Source organism: Eriocheir sinensis, chromosome 26 (assembly GCF_024679095.1).
Source record: "Eriocheir sinensis breed Jianghai 21 chromosome 26, ASM2467909v1, whole genome shotgun sequence".
NCBI lineage: Eukaryota > Metazoa > Arthropoda > Malacostraca > Decapoda > Varunidae > Eriocheir > Eriocheir sinensis.
The window spans coordinates 6418110-6436870 of NC_066534.1; the positions used below are offsets into that span (position 1 = coordinate 6418110).

General features: G+C 40.7%; 1 protein-coding gene across 5 annotated transcripts in view; it reads right to left on the reverse strand.

Annotated features, from left to right (window-relative positions):
* Positions 1 to 1356: 1356 nt before the first annotated feature.
* Positions 1357 to 18761, reverse strand: part of LOC127003724 (carboxyl-terminal PDZ ligand of neuronal nitric oxide synthase protein-like) — a 67079-nt gene continuing 49674 nt past the window's right edge. For 2 of the 5 annotated variants that reach the window (XM_050870679.1, XM_050870678.1), the window contains exons 2-7: positions 15459 to 17001; positions 14791 to 14941; positions 13863 to 14011; positions 11910 to 12125; positions 9508 to 9666; positions 1357 to 4386 (exon numbers count right to left, since the gene is read on the reverse strand). In XM_050870679.1, the coding sequence (XP_050726636.1) occupies positions 3682 to 4386; positions 9508 to 9666; positions 11910 to 12125; positions 13863 to 14011; positions 14791 to 14941; positions 15459 to 16484 (2406 nt within the window). In that variant the 5' untranslated portion in view covers positions 16485 to 17001 and the 3' untranslated portion in view covers positions 1357 to 3681. Of the gene's footprint in view, positions 4447 to 9507; positions 9667 to 11909; positions 12126 to 13862; positions 14012 to 14790; positions 14942 to 15458; positions 17002 to 18761 lie in introns of all 5 variants that reach the window. The other 3 variants (XM_050870680.1, XM_050870681.1, XM_050870683.1) reach the window with 3 other exon arrangements.

The following is an 18761-nucleotide window of genomic DNA, read 5'->3' on the forward strand; positions in this document are numbered from 1 at the left end:
TACATATGAATTCTACAAAACAGTACAACCAGGCACTAACAGAAAAAGGTTTCTTGACTGTCACACCCAAAAATGGTTGAAACATCAAACAGTCAGGAGTTTAGTCAACATTCTTCAGCTCTTATTTATAAATATTTCTCATTTAATTTGGGATACAGCAAAGAATCAGATAAATAAGAAAAAAAAAAACTACTAATCAGTGGTAACAGTATACTGGAATAATTTTAGTGATTGTTTTGTATATAATTGTTCATTGGCATTTTTTTCATATATACAAGGATTCATAGTATGTTTAAAAATGTTTTTAAAATATATATGAATACTGAAGATAAAAACAGACTTTAAAATTACCATGTCATTTTGTATGCATCTTGAGCAAACAACTTCCTAATTTTATAGTAATTTCTGATATGAAAGTAAGGTTTTTACATGAGATCTGTTATTTAATGTAAAAAATGGCTCATTTCCATTATTAACCACTGAAATCCTTTCTTTCTCAACAAATTAAGTAAGTCAGTTTGATTCAACATAGGCATTACTAATCATTGCTGTTCAACTGATAATCACTCCTCAATACCTTGTATTATATTATTGTTGCACAAGTATACACATCACATCAGCTTCATTACTATCATTCAAGGTGAAACTTTCAACCAATGTTCTTTTAATACTGATTTTCTAAACTTAAGAAACCCTATAAACTGAGTGCGGTTTTAGCAACAATGTCAGCGCTACTACATTAAGATATAAAGACTAGACTTCTTTTTACTTAAAGTAGTATGTTTAAGCTTAAGTACATTCCTACCAGTATCATTATGAACTACATAATATCTCTTCCAGCCACTCCTAGACCAGTAGGAGTGTGATAGATATTATTGCTACTCCTACTGCAAGCATTCAGAGCCTCTAATTAATCATGAATGAAAGAGCAGACTAGCAGTGAAGCTCAAGAGGCTGATATATACTGATGTAATCATGAAAAATTGAATGACACACGTGTCAATCAATTTCCCTCATTACTTCTGCCGTCTTTGTGTTAGCTATTGATTACTATTATAACAGATCACATGGTCTTCCCAATCTCAGTTAAAATATAATTTTGTTATTTGTTGTCAATGTTATTGCATGTGAATTTGTGCATTGTATTATTATGTATGTAAATGATAAGTATGATTTGTATGATTATTCATTTGTTCATATTATAATTACTATTATTATCATTATTATTGCTATTATTACAACTGTTATCATAACTGCCTGTCACAAGATGGACTGTGGGGCATCACCCAATATCACTGACAATTTGGATTTCATATTTAGGGTCAAAACAAGGTATACCAATGTTTATTGTGGTCCGTTTCAGTGTTTGTGTGTGTGTGTGTGTGTGTGTGTGTGTGTGTGTGTGTGATGGCCCATTTAGGTGCGTGATCTTTTTTCTTCTAACCGTAAGTTTTGTTTCTTGGGTCAGTGCATCCCTCTTCCACCGTTTGGTGTGGAAAATGGGGTGATGCTGATTTTCTTGAGACACGGGAGGTTAGTTGTTTCCTATTTGCCAATGACAACGAAGAGGGACAAGGGAGGAGGGCTTAAAATTTTTCCTGCCAAGGTCAAAACAAGGGGGCAGTTTTTTTAATCAATTTCAATTATTTCTTAATTATCAAAGTAATATTAATAATTATTATTATTATAGGCTTGAGACATTGAGATATTCTACCATGCCATTAGAATTTTTGAATAAGAGGGATGTAGCTATTCTGATATAGAAAAAAATATAAAATTGGGGGTCCTCCAACGATTTTCTTTGAACATATCAGAATGACATATAGCCTATTTACTATCCACCTTGATTTCTTTTTCAATAACAATAGTAATAATATAAAATATAATTGTTATTGTCATTACTTGTTAACTTATTACCAGTTTTCCTAGGTGAGGCTTCAATTTTTAAGATTATTTTCTCCTTGACCCTCTCTAAGTTTACTCAGACCATTTCTTAATTCCCAGGAAATGATTTGGATGATTATGATAATCGTAATCACAATAATAATAATTATTATTTTATTATTATAACTTTTCATTATTATTATCATTATTAACAATTCATATTTTTATCATAATAGATTAACAAGAAGTTAGGATTAAACTTGAACAAATGAAGAAGCTTTGAATATTTTTCTTTTCATAGCCTGTGGTGTTAATGAAAGACCAATTAAGTGGCTGGAAACTTTTTCTACTTCAAGTGTCATAAGAAATAAACTGAGTTTTGGAATTAAAATATGGGAACACACAGCTAATGCCATGCCACCATGATTATTCCCACCAATCACCCCTGACCAGAAAAGGTCCTCGAATGCATCCATGAATATCATCAATAATCAAGTAACTAGACTTAGCTTCTCACGTAAGTACAGTTTTCCTATAAAAACATAATTAATAATCTGCTGTCTACCTTCACCACAGCACCTTGATAAGGGAGCACAACACAGAAGATAAGATACAAAATAATGTTTCTTCCTTCATAGCGTTTAATGTCTCAGCAAAGCACTTTGGCACTATGTTGGCACTGGGAAATAAAAGTAGCACGTATGAAGAAGAGAATGACTTTTATACTAACCTAATGGGAACAAAAATGTGATATTTAAACATACGACACAATCTTGACCAGACTAACTATACGAATAACTTGAGTAACTGCAGGACCTAATGAAATAGGTCAAAGTATCAAAGGAGCTAGTCATTTGAGATTCCAGATCCTTAAAGATACATACAATATTTACTGGTATGATTTGTCTTGTCGCCTACTTCTGAAGTTTACATAAAAATATACAGAACATGTACCTTACACTAATCTGGAAATATATACAAAGGAATATGGAGCTAGGAAATGGTTCAGGTTGGTGATGTACACTTTTAGTCACATACATGATACTCTTGGGTGTGACATTCACAAGCCCTTCTATAACAATGCTGATGATATGGCATGATCATGACATCAACTCTGAACAATCCATAGGTCACTCTCCATGGGAGTTTTCAGCTTCCTCCACTTTCTGACTCCCCTTTTTGTCCCACATCATGCTGGTATTACAGTCATTATGAATAATTAAATATCATTTCTAAAACTAGATTAAACAAATTAATATTTATTTTTAAACCTACGAAAGAGGCTGCCAGCACACAAAATACTACCTTCTTATAAATGAGTCCTGCAGTATGTACCATTACTTACTGGAAATTATGAGATTCAAGCATGCAAGTAGGCAGCCTTCATGACTGTCGTGTATTATGGTCTTATTTGTATACCTGAATGTAAAAAAAAATATATGTAACACACAAGGGACACTCAACTGTATCACAGGTTTTGAAGGGTGAAGCTTCAGCTGGTCACTACTCATTTATGCACATCACAATCCCACTTATACACCCGTACACATATCCTTATTGTCCCCAATGAAGTAAACTACTTTTAGATGCAGTGCTTTTCCTGGAAATTTTCGGAGACCTGTTCAAAATTCAACACAGAGGAATAGAAAATAGATTTCGTGTTCACTAACATTCTTTACAGAGGCATGTTCAAAGTCATTTTAAAAATATCAGTTCTTATGGAGAAATTTTCACTTAATAATAGAATGCCATTGCTTCTACACTGCAAGTTTCACTGACTTCAGCAGTTCCTTACTTTCACTTAGTTGTATGCCTAGCCCATGCCATGCGCTGCAGCTGAGCCAGTGTCTCCTGCCGGGAGACTCGCTCACTGGCAGTGCGCGTGATAGGTCCATTCAAATTGCGTGGGGTACCGAGGGGAGTTGGTCCATAAGGACCTAAAGTGACAGCATCTTCTGGTACTTTTGCCAGACGTTGGGGCTCTAAGGCATAGAGTTGTGCCACAGCCTGGGTAACACTCTCCCCTGAGGACTGGCCACTGCTGTCCCGTTTGAGGTCACTCTCACTGCTGAGGGACGGGGTGCTGCTGCATTCCTCTGGACGTTGAGCTGTACGGGACCGAGGGACTCCTCGCAGCTTGGAATTCATGGAAGGTTCCTGTTGGGGCACAGCCAGGGTTACTTCCCCAGCACTGTCTGCTTCATCTCCCCACAAGGGTAAGGGATGTATTAGTGGCCCCATACAAAGTGAATGGGCCTTGGTTTCATTAGAATGAGGAACAGTACTAGAGTCTTGGATAGGTCCACTAGGCAGTCCCTCAAAAGGAGATTCCAAGTGGGTTGGGGGTGATGGGGTTGGGAAGAGGAACTGATGGTGGGCTATGCTTGGGGAGGGTGTGGGTGGTAGTTCAGGGGAGTGGAAGAGGGTGGATGCTGTACCCCCAAGATCCAACGCTGCAGCTAACTGGCTTGTATGGCCAGGGCTGGCATCAGTCACCAAGAGCTGGCCAGAGAGAGAGCATGAGTTGGCCACTCGTTGCAGCAGCCACTAAACACCATGCTTCTGCAAACAAAAAACACTACTGAGCCATGCATGCTTCAACACAGGTTACTTAGCCACACCGGACCTCTGAGGTGCAGTATCCTTGGTGGAGGTCTGTCGTTAGGCTTTGCTACTGCCGTTAGTCACAAAACAATACTTCTATATTCTATAAAATTACAACACAACACAAAAGGTAAAAAGAATATCAGTAAAGACATGCAGTCAACAGATGCATATACAAGTACTGATGCAGGAAACTGATATTTCTTCATTGAAAAGTATGTGCCATGTAGCCAATGTCTCAATTGGTACTACATTGATTTAATTTTTTAATTATGGCATTTTTAAGAATGCCATTTGTTCTAAAGAATACAAAAGAGGCTTCACAAAAATCAAGCAGAAATACATATCTAATTAAAACAAGGGAAAAACATCCTTATTTGAAAGAGCTATGCTCTAATATCTCCTGAGTGGAACAAATTCTAGCTGTCAAAGAACTCGGGGTTCAAGATGTAAGATAACCATAACATCTTACACAAAGCACATTCTTACCCTTTTGCTTATCAAGGGCACTGCAAAATTTTCCAAATGTTTCACTACCAGTATCTGATTGCCTTAACTACAGTACCCTCTCGAGTTTCGCGCTTGCTTCATTCCGAAGGTATAGCGCTAAACTCGAGGATCGCGAAACTCAAGATATTGAAATACAAAAAAAAGCGCTTATTGGTTCCGGCCCGTGGAAAAAAATTCATTTTTTTTTCGACGTGTTATCTCAAAATAGTAATAGGCAGAAAATGGGAAGTGAGAACAGGTCGTTCTGAAGCCGCAGCTGAAGACGGCTGCCTTACAATTGGCTGGCAGTTCTGAATACAGGCTTGTGATCCACGTGGTGTCGTCTACTAGTGTAAGGGTGGTTGCTCGCGGTCACCCGTGGTACAGTTGGACAAACCTATAGCTTCTGGTAGTTTTCTGTGTTATGATATAATCTGCTAATTCTTTTTGTTATATATCATCAAATCACTAACATCATGATTGACTTTTCAATGCCTATTGAACGTAAACTGCCGCCGCAATCGCAAAATAGCTCGCAGAGAGGTTCAACTTGCTTACTGCTTCCTTTTTTCCCTCACCGCTCACAAAGACCACAAGTGGACAAAAAAGAACAAATCCAGGCAAATTAACACTTTTAATGCTGTGTATTCCCACAGCGTGCATGCGTGGTGGACAGCAGAATGACTAATTTCAGCGGGGAGATATTTCTTACAATTCTTCTTCTTCTTTTGACCTATAATGTTTATATCGCTTCTTAGGTCCTCCTTCTCCACACTTTTATACTTCACAACATGCACTTTGGGCCACTTTCACAGTCATTTGGTTTGTTTTGATCGTTATCAGTCACGGTGATCGCCGCTCTAGTATTTCCACGTGAAACTGGCCGATGGGTAGTGATGTGATGTGATGGTGTCGGAGGTATTGCCTTTACAACGGCACCTCGTGGCGGCTGCGGGGTTAGCCTCACCCCGCACCTTACCACACACTCAACACCTGTTGCTTTCTCTGCAGCCACCACTACCCCATAGGCTAATTTCACGTGGAAAACTATAGCGTCGATCGCCGCCATTGGTAACAATCAAAACAAACAGTGACTGTGAAAGCGGCCCTTATTTACTTCACAGTGTGCACTTATACACTTCACCCTGAACTTAGGTGTTTTTCTTTTCTTTTCTTTCCCTGATTTTGGTTTTCTATGCCCTTTTGCTATTTTCCATTGTTACTGTTCACTGTCGCTGCCATGACCACAGGTCAAAAGAAGAAGAAGAGGAAAACACCAGGAGATCTACAAAAAAGTTTTTTGGACTGTGGTTCCCCAGCAAGGGGTGTTCTCTTATCTTGTTAATCAAGTAATGAGCAAAGCAGCTCTGCCAGTCCATTTTACGAGTCTCTTGGTGGGCCATCTTCCACTGCTCCTTACTCCTCAGCCACTGCCGTCGTCTGTTTGTTTACATGCAGCCGTTCGGTACCTACATACCCACGCTCGTACTCACAACCGTTTTCCATTCATACGGACAACCAACAACTCGCTCCTGGTTGGGCATACGGGCAACCGCGGTTGCCCATAGCCCCAATGGTTGGACACTGCCTTTTAAGGCAGCACGCATGACGCCGATGGTAGGTAAATGTGACCCGGACGTGTCAAAGCAGTGTCAAAGCACCGCGAAACTCGTGGCGGTAATGCACAAAAGTCGTGATGGTAAGAATTTAGGACTGAGCGCTAAACTCGAGGATCGCGAAACTCGGATAGCGCGAAACTCGAGAGGGTACTGTATAATGAGTATTGAGTTTCATCTGATTTGGTACTTTGAAAATGGACCTAATGTCATGAATCATTCTTGTCATGTGATAGGTTTGCCAGCTAAGTGCACTGGATACTTAACCAAGGAGCAGAGTCCCTTCTGTATTGCACTACTTTTCCATGAAGTTGTATGAAATAAAAATAAATTTTATTTTATTTTATTTTTTTTTTCAATTTCTCATCTCTTTGTAAAAAATGTTTTAATTTCCATTTACTCTGGATTTTAAATGTTTTCAAATACCAAATATACTGGTGTGTGTGTGTAATTCACCATGGCCTGATCATGAGTTGGACTCGCTTTCGCCAGCAGGTACCCTCCCAACGTGCGAAAATGCTCATTATCGTCGATCTCTGGGTACTGCCAGGACCTCACACACCACACACCCCATCCCCCTTGCTTAAGGGGGGACAGTAACCACTCCCAGTTAACGGAAAGAATCCAGCCTGAGTGGGGCTCGAACCGCCGCCTGTTTGGCCGTGAAGCCTTGCAACGCAGCGCTCTACCAACTGAGCTACCGGAGTGTGTGTGTGTGTGTGTGTGTGTGTGTGTGTGTGTGTGTGTGTGTGTGTGTAATTCACCTCTTGGTCTGCTGCAGGTCTCTCTCGAGACAGACAGCCGTTCCCCTACGGAAGAGCACAGAGCTTGTAGTACCGATCTTTGGGTAGGGCTGAGACCACTCACACACAACACACCGCGACAACGAGGTCACAACTCCCTGCCTGGCGTCGCATACCTACTCACTGCTAGGTGAACAGGGGCTACACGTGAAAGAAGATAAACCCAACTTATCTTCACCTGGCCGGGGAATCGAACCCCGGTCCTTCTGGTTGTGAGCCAAACGCTCTACCCCTGAGCTACCGGGCCGTGTGTGTGTGTGTGTGTGTGTGTGTGTGTGTGTGTGTGTCATGCAAGCAGTGCCCAAGCAGTAACATATAAGCTGATTATCATCATGGAATCTATACCTTATCAAAAATAAAATCTTCATCGATATCAAAAAGTGTTCAATGTCCTGGTGTAATTCCATATATATATAAATATATCAGAAATGGAGACATTGGGTGGGAGATTAAAAAGAATTTTCTTTTCAAAGTAAAATTTTAGTAATTACTTGCAATTACCACTGGTCTAGTGCTCATCAAGGCTACTGGGATAGAAACTACGAGAGGAATACAGTCTTCAGGAAAGCTTTATCTCTATTAAAGGACTCGTCTATGGAAGGAGGAAAGGTGGAAATATTAAGTCTCAGGAAGAAAGTTAATGGCCAGATGTATGAGTAATATCTATTTTGAGGGGATCTAAACATGTTTTACTTGAGAAGGAAGTACATTTCTTTACTGATTTAACTATATTCTATGAAATGTTATGAGCATGCAATTTCTTTTAATCTCCTACTGTGCCCTACTTGGCCCTATGTAGCTGGATTTTATTCATTCAACCATTTTCCTACTGGTATACCTTCTTATGCTGTCGGAATATCATACTGATTCTGAATGCAAGAATCAATAAAATATGAACGGACACTTATTCAAAACTTACATACCGGACTTTTAACTCTAATGAAGCAAAAAAAAAAAAATTTGTTATTCAGTAATGAATTTGGGGAACTACAAAATTTATGATGAAAACAATTGCAATCCTGAGTGTGGATGAAGTTTAATAAATTGTGAAACAAAGTAACTGAGAAAATTGTGCAGCTTTGTAAAGAGGCTTCTTCATTTTTAAATATAGAAACCAGAGATGGAGTCTATTACCGTTTCTATTGATATTACTTCAACTTTTTGTTTATTATATTACTATTATAATTACTCTAGTTGTCATCTATAATTATTACTTGGTCATCAATTACTATTACCACTATTACTTTTTGAAGTGATGTAAGTATTCATAGCACTTAACAAAACAGTTCAAGGCTTCTATTCTATTTTAGTATTCTTACGGGTTGTGTTTTTCACATTCAATATGTACGTCCTGAAGAATGACAGTTAGTTCAACTTTTATTCTGCAATTAAACTCAGTTGAACTAATCTATATGACAGCAACCTTCAAACCTTTCATTGTATGATTTTCAGTCAGTCACACATTTATTTATTCTGTGACAACCAGTGCCCTCTCTAGATGGAATTTCTTTAATCTTTTAAACATTGTGATCTCTCTCTTGCATTCAAGTTTCATCCCAAAACAAGAGAATTTTTGTTACCTTTGGCTGCTTTGAAAGAAACATGGCAATTACTTTTCACTGACATGTTTAAATGAACCAGTTATGTAACTACAAAAGTGTACTGAGAAATCGGACTACCAATTCTGGAAACCTAATTGAAGTTTGTTACTGGATTGTATACAATACCAGTGAGGCCAATATCTATTTATGTAGCCCCTATTCCTTTATTTTTTCTTATTTCTCCCTCATCAATAAAGAAAAATGCTTTGTGAACATTGAAATGCTCATACTGCATGGACCACTATAGTTGTGTGGTGCTGAACTGAAAGAATTGTCAGTGTAGAAAGCAAAGCATTAGTTAATATTTTAAATTAAAACCAGATGACTCAACAACCCACTTAATATTTAAAACTAACCAAAAGCATGGACTTCTGTTGCAATCTGGTATACAATTAGAAAAAAAAGGAAAATTCAAGCATATAAAAAATGAATTGCAAATTCAAAAGTACTTTTCTGTGTGAGTGGTGAGTAATGACTTCACTACATTTCCTATTAAATTTCTAAACTGACCTGAGACTTAATCTCGGGAGGTGAAGGGAGAAGCTGCAGGGTTGGCATGACATTGCCACTCCCTGCCATCTTCAACTCTAACTCCCGAACCTGCAACACTAGTGCTTGGATGTGCTCCAAGAGCTCCTTGTTGTGAACCAGCAGCTGATGAGTCCGAGCCTGGAAGTGAAGTAGAAGGGTGAGTCTATGTAACTTGGAAACCTTTCAGTAATCTATTGAAAGATATATACTAGTATAAAAAATACCACCAGAGTTTCCCTAAAACAAGATTTAACATAAAAATATATATTTATTTTCTTTGTGTTTGATTTTCTTTTCGCTTTTCTTGATAGCTGTCACAGTTTCAGTGTTTTTTCTAATACTGTTATTTACCCAGAATATTTCTTTCTCCCCAATCATAGTTTTCAAACACATAAACTGCTCCATAATTTTAAAAATGTCAGCTTTGAAATTGAAACACTTTTAATCAGAGTATAACAAAAATGGGAAAAGATGTGTCCAACACTATAGTCCAACACAAATATGAAGTCCGTTTGGTTGGCCCGAACCTCTTCACAGCCTTGCCACATCACCCCAAATTCATCAATCACTCTCTTTTTTGCTCATATGTCAGCTACACACTATTTCAAACTGTATCAAATATTCTGTATACATTAAATAAGATTTGGCAGTGCTATGGCCGGGGGACTTCCTGAGTGGGTCCCACCCAACCAAATTTTATAGCTGAGTAACTGATGCTGTTGTCACTTAAGTCTAATTAGACCTTTAACTAACCTTATAGCAATGTAAGATGATGGCAGTGCCACTAGTGCAAAGTTGTCTCACTACATATTGAGAGTTATTGAACTTTAAAAAACTAGTGAAGCTGGGATACCATACTGGTTCAGTAGGTTACTAATTGGCTGGTCTGCTGCCTTATGTTAATACTTTGAGTCTAGTTGAGTTGTTTCACTAGAATGAACCGCTGATGTTACAGCACCATGACTGCATGCCCCAATCAATCAATGTGAAATGGATGATGTCAAATGACATTTAAATAACTTACAATAATATTTTGTTCATAAAAGTGTAGTAAATCAATACCTTATAATACTGTGCTTTATTTAAGAGTATTATATGTGCAAGTAACTGCAACACTTCTTTTTTCTTAAATATTGATTGCCCTGCTTCAAAATTTCATTAGGCTAAGTTTAAAGCATATTTGATGAACACAACAATCTATGTCAAATTCAAACTGAAATCTAGAAATGTGTCTAGAATGTAATTTCAATTCCAATAAAATTGTTGTGAAGCACCTCAAAAGTGACCATCCTAGAGCAAGATGTTCATACATCAAGGCATTAACATGTAAGCTTTACAAAAAAAGGGTAAGTGGAGAAATGACAAGGCATGCATGAGAAGCCTCTTCTTTTACCAAAGTTAGTTACAAAGAATTCAATGCAAATGAGCAACAGCAATTCACAAGTACATCATGGAGCACCAAGCTAGAACAAATCTCCACACACATTGCTATGCTTGGAAACACACATGGATGCCTTGATGTCAAAATGTCTGCTTTGGGATGATTGCTTTTGAGATGCTTTACAGTCATTTGATCATGCTCCCAGATCCAAGTTTTGCACTATATTCAGGCAGCCAGCCTGATTGACATTTTTTTTTTTATATAGGGACCAACGTTTCAATCAGACAATGCCCTAAACTGGACTTGGTGTTGAAAATGTGAGGAATGGCATGTTTGTAAGCATAAAGACTTGGCAACAAAATTTTCGATAAAATGTTTTGAAGGTGCCCCAATGAACTAAAATGATGGCTTGGAATCATGCCTGTACAAATATATATGAGATAGTGGTGGCTGAGCAATCAGTGCATTGACATGGTGGACAGGTGTTGCAAGGAAGAGGTCCTCCCCAAAATAAGTTACTTTGATGTCCATTGCACAAGTACACAAGGAAACAACCACAGAAAGACATGTAAGTACAACTAAGAAGGTATCTGGGTGGACCCTGGTTTGGCCACATGCTCTTTGTAAAAGTTGATAGTATCGACTAAAAGTGATTCAGTCATGAAGAGCACCAGTGGCAGCATGGGATGTGCAAGAAGATACATAATGGCACCATTACATATAAACATCCTCCCACACCACCAATATCTAGGGTCAAGCATCACTCCTCTTTAAAAAAAAAGTCATCTTTTAGACTGAACATAGATTCTCTCCCTAAAAGAAAGGATCAAAGATGAGCTCTGGGGGCAGCATGAGTCAAGCAAGATGGCACCACTATAAACACTTGCCTGCACCATGATGGGCTGGGGCCAACCATCAGGCCCCACCAAGAAAGTCTACTGGTGCCATAGGCTGAAACATTTAAAAAATTAAGAAATAAATAAATAAATTTATCACCAACCTGGGCTTCTAGCCTGGCTGCAGTTTCAGCTGCCAGCTGGTCCCTCAGTAAATGAACCTGAGACACTGCTGCCTGGGTCTGTTGTTGCTGTTGTTCCAACTGTTCTCTCAGCAGCTGTAGCTCATGGTGCACTGAGAGTGGAGTGCCTGCCATTGGTAATGTGTCACCTGATGGCAAAGGTTCACTGAGGGGAGATGTGTATGTCTCCCCAGCACCCTGTGGGATGGTGAAACTGTAAGTCAATTGTCTCAAAACAAAAGCCTTGAACCAAATAAAAAATGAAAAATAAAATATGATAAGACTAATGTAGAGCACCTTGAGGTAAATACTTAGACTCCACATAATGACAAAAAGATGCTTTTTTTTATCATCTTGCTTCTGACACATTACCTACATAACTTTCTTCTCAACCATCACCATCTCCAAGACCCTCATAACCACCTGCTCGAATTCTAGAATTTCCCTTTCAACCTCCACAACATCCTTGACCAAAAACATCTCTAACTCCCACAAGCTGCTACTCGACCTACAAATCCTTCTCCTTGATCTCCAAAAACCGCTCAACCCTCACACTCTCCTTCTTGACAACAAGATTCTCCTCTACCATTAGAGCCTCCTCCATCTCAACCCTCCAATTTCCTTCTTGACTCCCACAACCTCTCCATCCACCACCTTTATTACCTTACCCTCAACCCTACAACCTCCTTGACCTCCATCACTTATTCCTCAGCAATCAAAACTTCCAAAAATTTATATTTGATTTTCACAACCTCCTCCTCCTCTACCTCCACCTACTCCTGGTAGCTAAGTGATCACCATAAAGGTGCAGTGTCCTGGAGGGTTTGGGTTCCAGTCCCACAAGATGACAATTTTCAGTCATCACCAAGTAGCTTACGACTATCCACATGCTGTTCTGAAAACCACCTATTAACCTGGACTCTAGATAAACTCTCTAAAGAGAATCAAAGATGAGCTCCAGGGGGCAACATGAGCCAAGTAAGATGACACTACTATAAAACACTAGCCTGCATCATTACAGGCTGGGGATGACCAGCAAGCCCCATCAAGAAATGAGCCAAACCTTAAAAAAAAAAAATAATAATAAATAAATAAATAAATAAATAAATAAAAAATAAAAAAACCCTTCCCTCTCTTTAACTTCCACAGCTTTCACCTTAACCCCCAGAGCCTCCTTTTCAAAAAACAACACTTGGTTCTCAGCCAACACAACTCTCTGACCTATACAACTTCCTGAACCACCACCACCTCCACACTCCTCAACCCCAACAACTTCCTCCTCAACTACCACCAGTATGTTTACAACCCCCAGAACCTCCTCCTCCTCCACTACCACCTCCACCTGCTTGATCTCCAAAACCTCCTCAATTTTAGCAAGATTCACAGAAAATCTCACTTTTTTGAAGCAATATGGCAGAAAGATATGCAGATAAAATCTGCTTGGTGTCACCTTCAAGTATTTACTTCTGTGGCAGAACCTACAAAAGATCTACAATGGTTAAAGAAATTATTGTGAGTGGGAACGTGGATAAGAAAATAGGTGATGGGTGACATTTGAAAATGTCTTATTCCTAGGGTGATCTGTATTAATTAAGACAAAGTGTACCATCTGATTTTTAAACTTCTATAAGTTTTTACTAACACTAAAGTAGCCATGTTGAACTTTTTAAAACCATTTTTAGGGCAGTTAGTGGCTAATCGTAACTAAGTAGTATCAGAAATGTTACCAAAAAGCAAGGATCCTTGGTAAGAGGTCCCTTTATCAAGGAAATCCCAATGATATTTTTGTTCCTACACTGTAGAAGGTTGTATAAAAATATCAAGTAACTGCTACGTTATGTAACAAGAAAGTGGACCTCAAAGAGAGAGAGAGAGAGAGAGAGAGAGAGAGAGAGAGAGAGAAAATGTGGGTGTGGGTGTGGGTGTGTTAGATACCTTTAGGAAAATGTCGGAGCCAACAGGAGGCGCCAGGGGCTCCAGTTTATTGGGCCGCTGCAGCAAGTGCTCCACAGAGTCTTCATTGACAGAGTCTGAAGGGGTGAGGGTGACTAGGTCCTCCTGGGTACTCTCCGTGTCCAGTAAGTCTGAAAACACGGAAGCTAATTTATACACTATAATACTGTACAAGATTACTGCTGTGGATTTAGGGCATACAATGTGGGTGTAACTGTACACAAGAAGCTGATCCTGCCATTAAAACCTATAGCTGTGTTTATATTTTCTGCACCTATAAGTTTGAAAAAAATATTTAAAAAAATGTTTGATATACATGCATGTATATACACACACACACACACACATCTTGGATCCCAAAATTATTGAAAATCCAGCTCGTACTTTTATAAGAGACATGAATGCTGATCCTTTAACTATTCAATTATATTTACAGGTGTATGAAGCTCTTACTTAATGAAAATAATTTTCTGAAATGCTTCCCTATATGCACTAACAGACGTAGAGGTACTAAGTAAGGGAATAAGTTTGCATATGATTGTTTCACAGCGAATACACTGCATTTTTAGAAGGGAGGGTATTAGGTTTCCTTATTCCATAAGACAGATTATTGTATTTAAATTTGAAAAATTACATAATTTTGATAATGCAAGTGAGCAGTTTTCATTTTTGTTGATAATGTTCACAAAAGAAAACCACTTGTCAAAAGTTATCCAATATAACACCATTACACTCTCATTACCTCTGATCTGCTGTATGCATGGCTACTTCTGTATTAAATTACGTTCTAAACTTTAGCAAAATGCTATTTTAGTATTATAGTATTACAATAAAGTAAATAACAAATCAATATTATGCCTAGAGGCTAATTAAAAGAATAGAATGTTACAAGGTAAATAAATGTAAATACCTTTCTTCAACTTTTCTGTGGATGCCTCTGAACCTTGTTCGCTGGTTTCATCTTCGGCAGAGTCCTGAGACTGTGGGGTGTCCTTCACAGAAATCTTGTGGCACACCTCGAACGCTTGTCCTACCGTCCTTACGACTCGCATTGCTTGACTCTGATGATGAAAACGTAAATATATTAGTTACTCGTGTCGGGCTGCGACGTGCAATAATGTGTACCGCGCGAACCAAGCTGTCTTGCTCAACTGAGCTCGCCACGCCTGCAGCAGATGCCTGTCCTCCAGCTGAAACTTTCGCCGCCACTGGCAGCTGGGATGCTTCCTAGATACATCATTCTACATTCATTTGATTCCCTCTACGCACACACAAAGCTGACTACAAATACTGTACCGGGATGGCCGCAGACTAAATCATGAACACCGAGAACACCTTACACGAGGAAATGGCTTTACTCATCACTATTATGCTTATGGTTATCCTTGACTTAAGTATGCTACTGTCTACGATCACACAGTTTAATTAACTGGTTTATATAACAGACCTTCACGTCGCTTTCCATTACTTTGCCTGAAGAAAAGAAAAAAAATCTTCGAGCACCACAAAAGCACAACATACATATGTTTCCGTCAAAACAACACTGGTCGTGATATGACTTGTTACCATAAGCCTCACCTCTAAATCAATATCCTCAAGACTAATGGCACCAGCAGTGGTGTTGTAGTTGCCTCTGGGACGGCCATTAACTATCCCGTGTTCGGTGAGGAAAGTTACAGCTTGCTGGACTGGAGACGACCTTTGCTTTTTGAGAGAACTGTTGCGTGATGCGGGTTTAGTCGGCTTCGTGCTGCCTGCACCCTTGCTACCGCTTGGGGGCAGAGACTTTCCTGAGCTGGGTTGAAGAGACGCGGCTCTCCCGTGATGGTGAGATGGCTGGCTGACATGTGTTTTAGCCGAAGATACAGCTAGTGGGTTGGCGGACGATTTTATGGTAGGTGAGGTAGGCTGATGAGCAGAAGACAGCTTCATCGCTGGTGAGGGCGCCTGGCTGGCGGCACCTTTAGAGATCGACTGAGGTCCTTGAGATGGACCCGCCTTTGCCAAAGATGTGGGGGTCTGAGTGGGCGCTATCTTACTGCTAGGGGCTGACTGCTGGCTGTTGGGTCCCTGGCGTAGTGCTGAGGGAAGCTGGCTGCTGGCTGCGTGGGTGGGACTGGTGGGTGGAGTTAATATAGGTGTTGGTCGCCCCGCCAAAATGCCTGGGTGAGAGAGAAGACCCGGATTGCCCAGCATCGAAGTTACGCCGGACACGCTTCCAGATGAGGTAACTCCTTGGGAGACTACGATGGAAGTCATGTTAGTGACTCCCGGCACGCCGCCCAAGGCACTGAAGCCACCCAAACCCACGATGCCAGCTATACTGTGAGGGCGGCCAAGGCTCTGTCTTGACGCGTGTGGGTGGTGGTGGGAGGGGTGGTGGTGGCCAGGATGGTGGTGCTGGCCCGATTGATCATGCGACGGATGATGAAGGACGGAATGGGCAGGGAGAGTTGTACCATCGGGAGGGAGGTGGAGAACGGGAGGCTGGCGACCGTTCCTGGTAGAGGTGACAACCTCAGGCTCACGGAAAGACAATTTCTTGCGTGGACGATCATCTGGGACGCACATCGTGGCGTCTGTTCCCCCTGGGTGCTTAAGCATGTCGCCTGGGGGCGAACTTCTGACGCGGCACGAGCTGATGTGTCCTATGGCCGCTGATAGTCATGAGTTTCACAGTCATGGGCCACAAAACCGTTCACCCATTGCCCACTTTAGCTCACAGGTTACCTCCACCATCTTCCACTCTAATTGATTCTTCTCATCACAGCAAGCAAGAGACAATTTCAACACACTTTTCTCTCTGCCCTTTGTTATTACTCAATGATTTATCGGGGTATAGAGTCTTGTATCATATGCTCTCTTACCTGTGTCTTCATGTTTAATTTTCAAAGTATATGTTTTTTGGCTACATCTCCACAACTCAGCGGTACTATTTTTTCGTCTTTTCGAGACACCCTAGACAACAGGGGGCTACACAGAACTCATGGTGACGTCAAGTTGTGGAGGCAGACCTCATGGCAACACTCGCGTGTGTTATTTTGTTTGGACGGACGATAGTAAACACTCCACGAGTGCCTCGCAAGCGTCATTTTTGGGTAACTTGTGCCTGTGACACTTCCTGTAAACAAGTCATAAACTATGGAGACGGATGGTTGGCGTCACTCAGTATCAGTTAAGTAAATTCACCTCACCAGACATTCACAACTGCACTCAGGTAAATCAGCCCAACGTAGCCCTTCGTTATTTACCAAATACAACAGTAAATACACTGAGTTATTATATAAACGAAATAAATACATGGAGAAAAATACAAAGTATATGCCCACGACCTTAATTAAGGGACGCCACTAAAGACAAACAAATACATGAGGGCACGGGAAAAAATAGTGTGAGGGGGGAAGGGAGTCGCCGCAAGGTGTGTACAACTCTGGGACCGCACTCGATGCCAATTGTTTCCCGGAGAGGCGAGGACGCTTGCCAAGTGAGAACAACCCCCCCCCCCTACCCCCTCCCCCTTGCTCTTCCTCTCCTTCCCATTTAGTCCGCCTCCATCCGTTACTCCCATAAACTTGTTGATGTCCACCTCACTATTGGTCTCTTGCTTTTCAAATGCAACAGATTTTCAGTTTCAGTTTCTTCTATATATGCAGCGTCTGTCTCATGCCCTTGGTTATCCCCCTAGCTTTCCGTTTGAGCACCACTCCTCCCCCAACACCATGCCGCAGGGGAGCCTCTTCCTGCCAAGATGTGTGTCGAGACAGGTGGCGGCGGAGGCAAAGGAAGGGTGAGTGGGACAGGTGAGTGTGTGAAACAGTGGGAAAAGTGGGAGTCAGGCAAAGAGGGAGGGAAAAGTGGGAAGCAGGTGTAAGGGAATAAACTGACACAAGCTACGATGAATGTGAAAGAATCCGCATAATTCTTGATAGCTCCACTACCCACTGTAATAAATATGAAAATTTTGTGATCATTTTTACTATAAGATTTCGTTTGTTTTTAAATGAGTAGTGATAAGAGTACAGCAGTCAGTCAGTCAGCCAGTAAAACACACCATCCCACCGAAACACAGACAGACAGGCAGGCAGGCAGGGAGACACGCACACGGACAGTATGTGTAGGGTGAGGGGCCGCTGCTGGGTCCCCGCCAAGAGGGGGAGGCGCCCCCTTATACACTAATACCACTATAAATTTAACCAGCAAGGAACGCTAAAGTCGGTTCGTGTAGGTTTGTGGCGGTGTATCTGTAGACAAACATACACACGAGCATACACACACACACACACACACACACACACACACACACACAACACGTTTGATTTTCAGAATGAGTTAACGTAAGCATAATGGTATGATAATAATGATAATACTTATAACCAATATTACAGATACATAAACGCCCCTTTTCAACTTTTTGCAATGCGAGGTGCTTCCATGCATGACCTACACTGACACACCACGCACGAGACCAGCAGGTGTGCCTCAGTATTTTTGAATGTCGGTTGTTCCTCGACGAACCGTACAAACACCTATACCTCCGAATGAGTGACTTCCTCGTGCACCTCTTTGAAAAAAGTTAAAAAATCGAGACACGAAAGCCTCACAGCTCCCACACTTCACCAGCACCCGAAACGTTCATGTCCTCGGTAGGCTTAAATATATTAGCTCCGAACTCCCCGATGGCTTGTTGTTTTGGGTGACTTGACCGCGTCGGTCAAGTCACCCAAAACAAACCCTCAAGGAGTGACCTCGCCCTGGGCATCTCTGTACCTACAATGGTAGACCAATCAGAGGGAAGGAAGGATTGACGTCATGACACAATATAAAAACCTGAGAAATAGCCGTGTTTCTAAATAGAGTAGGAGGTCTTCTCTTTACCCAGTA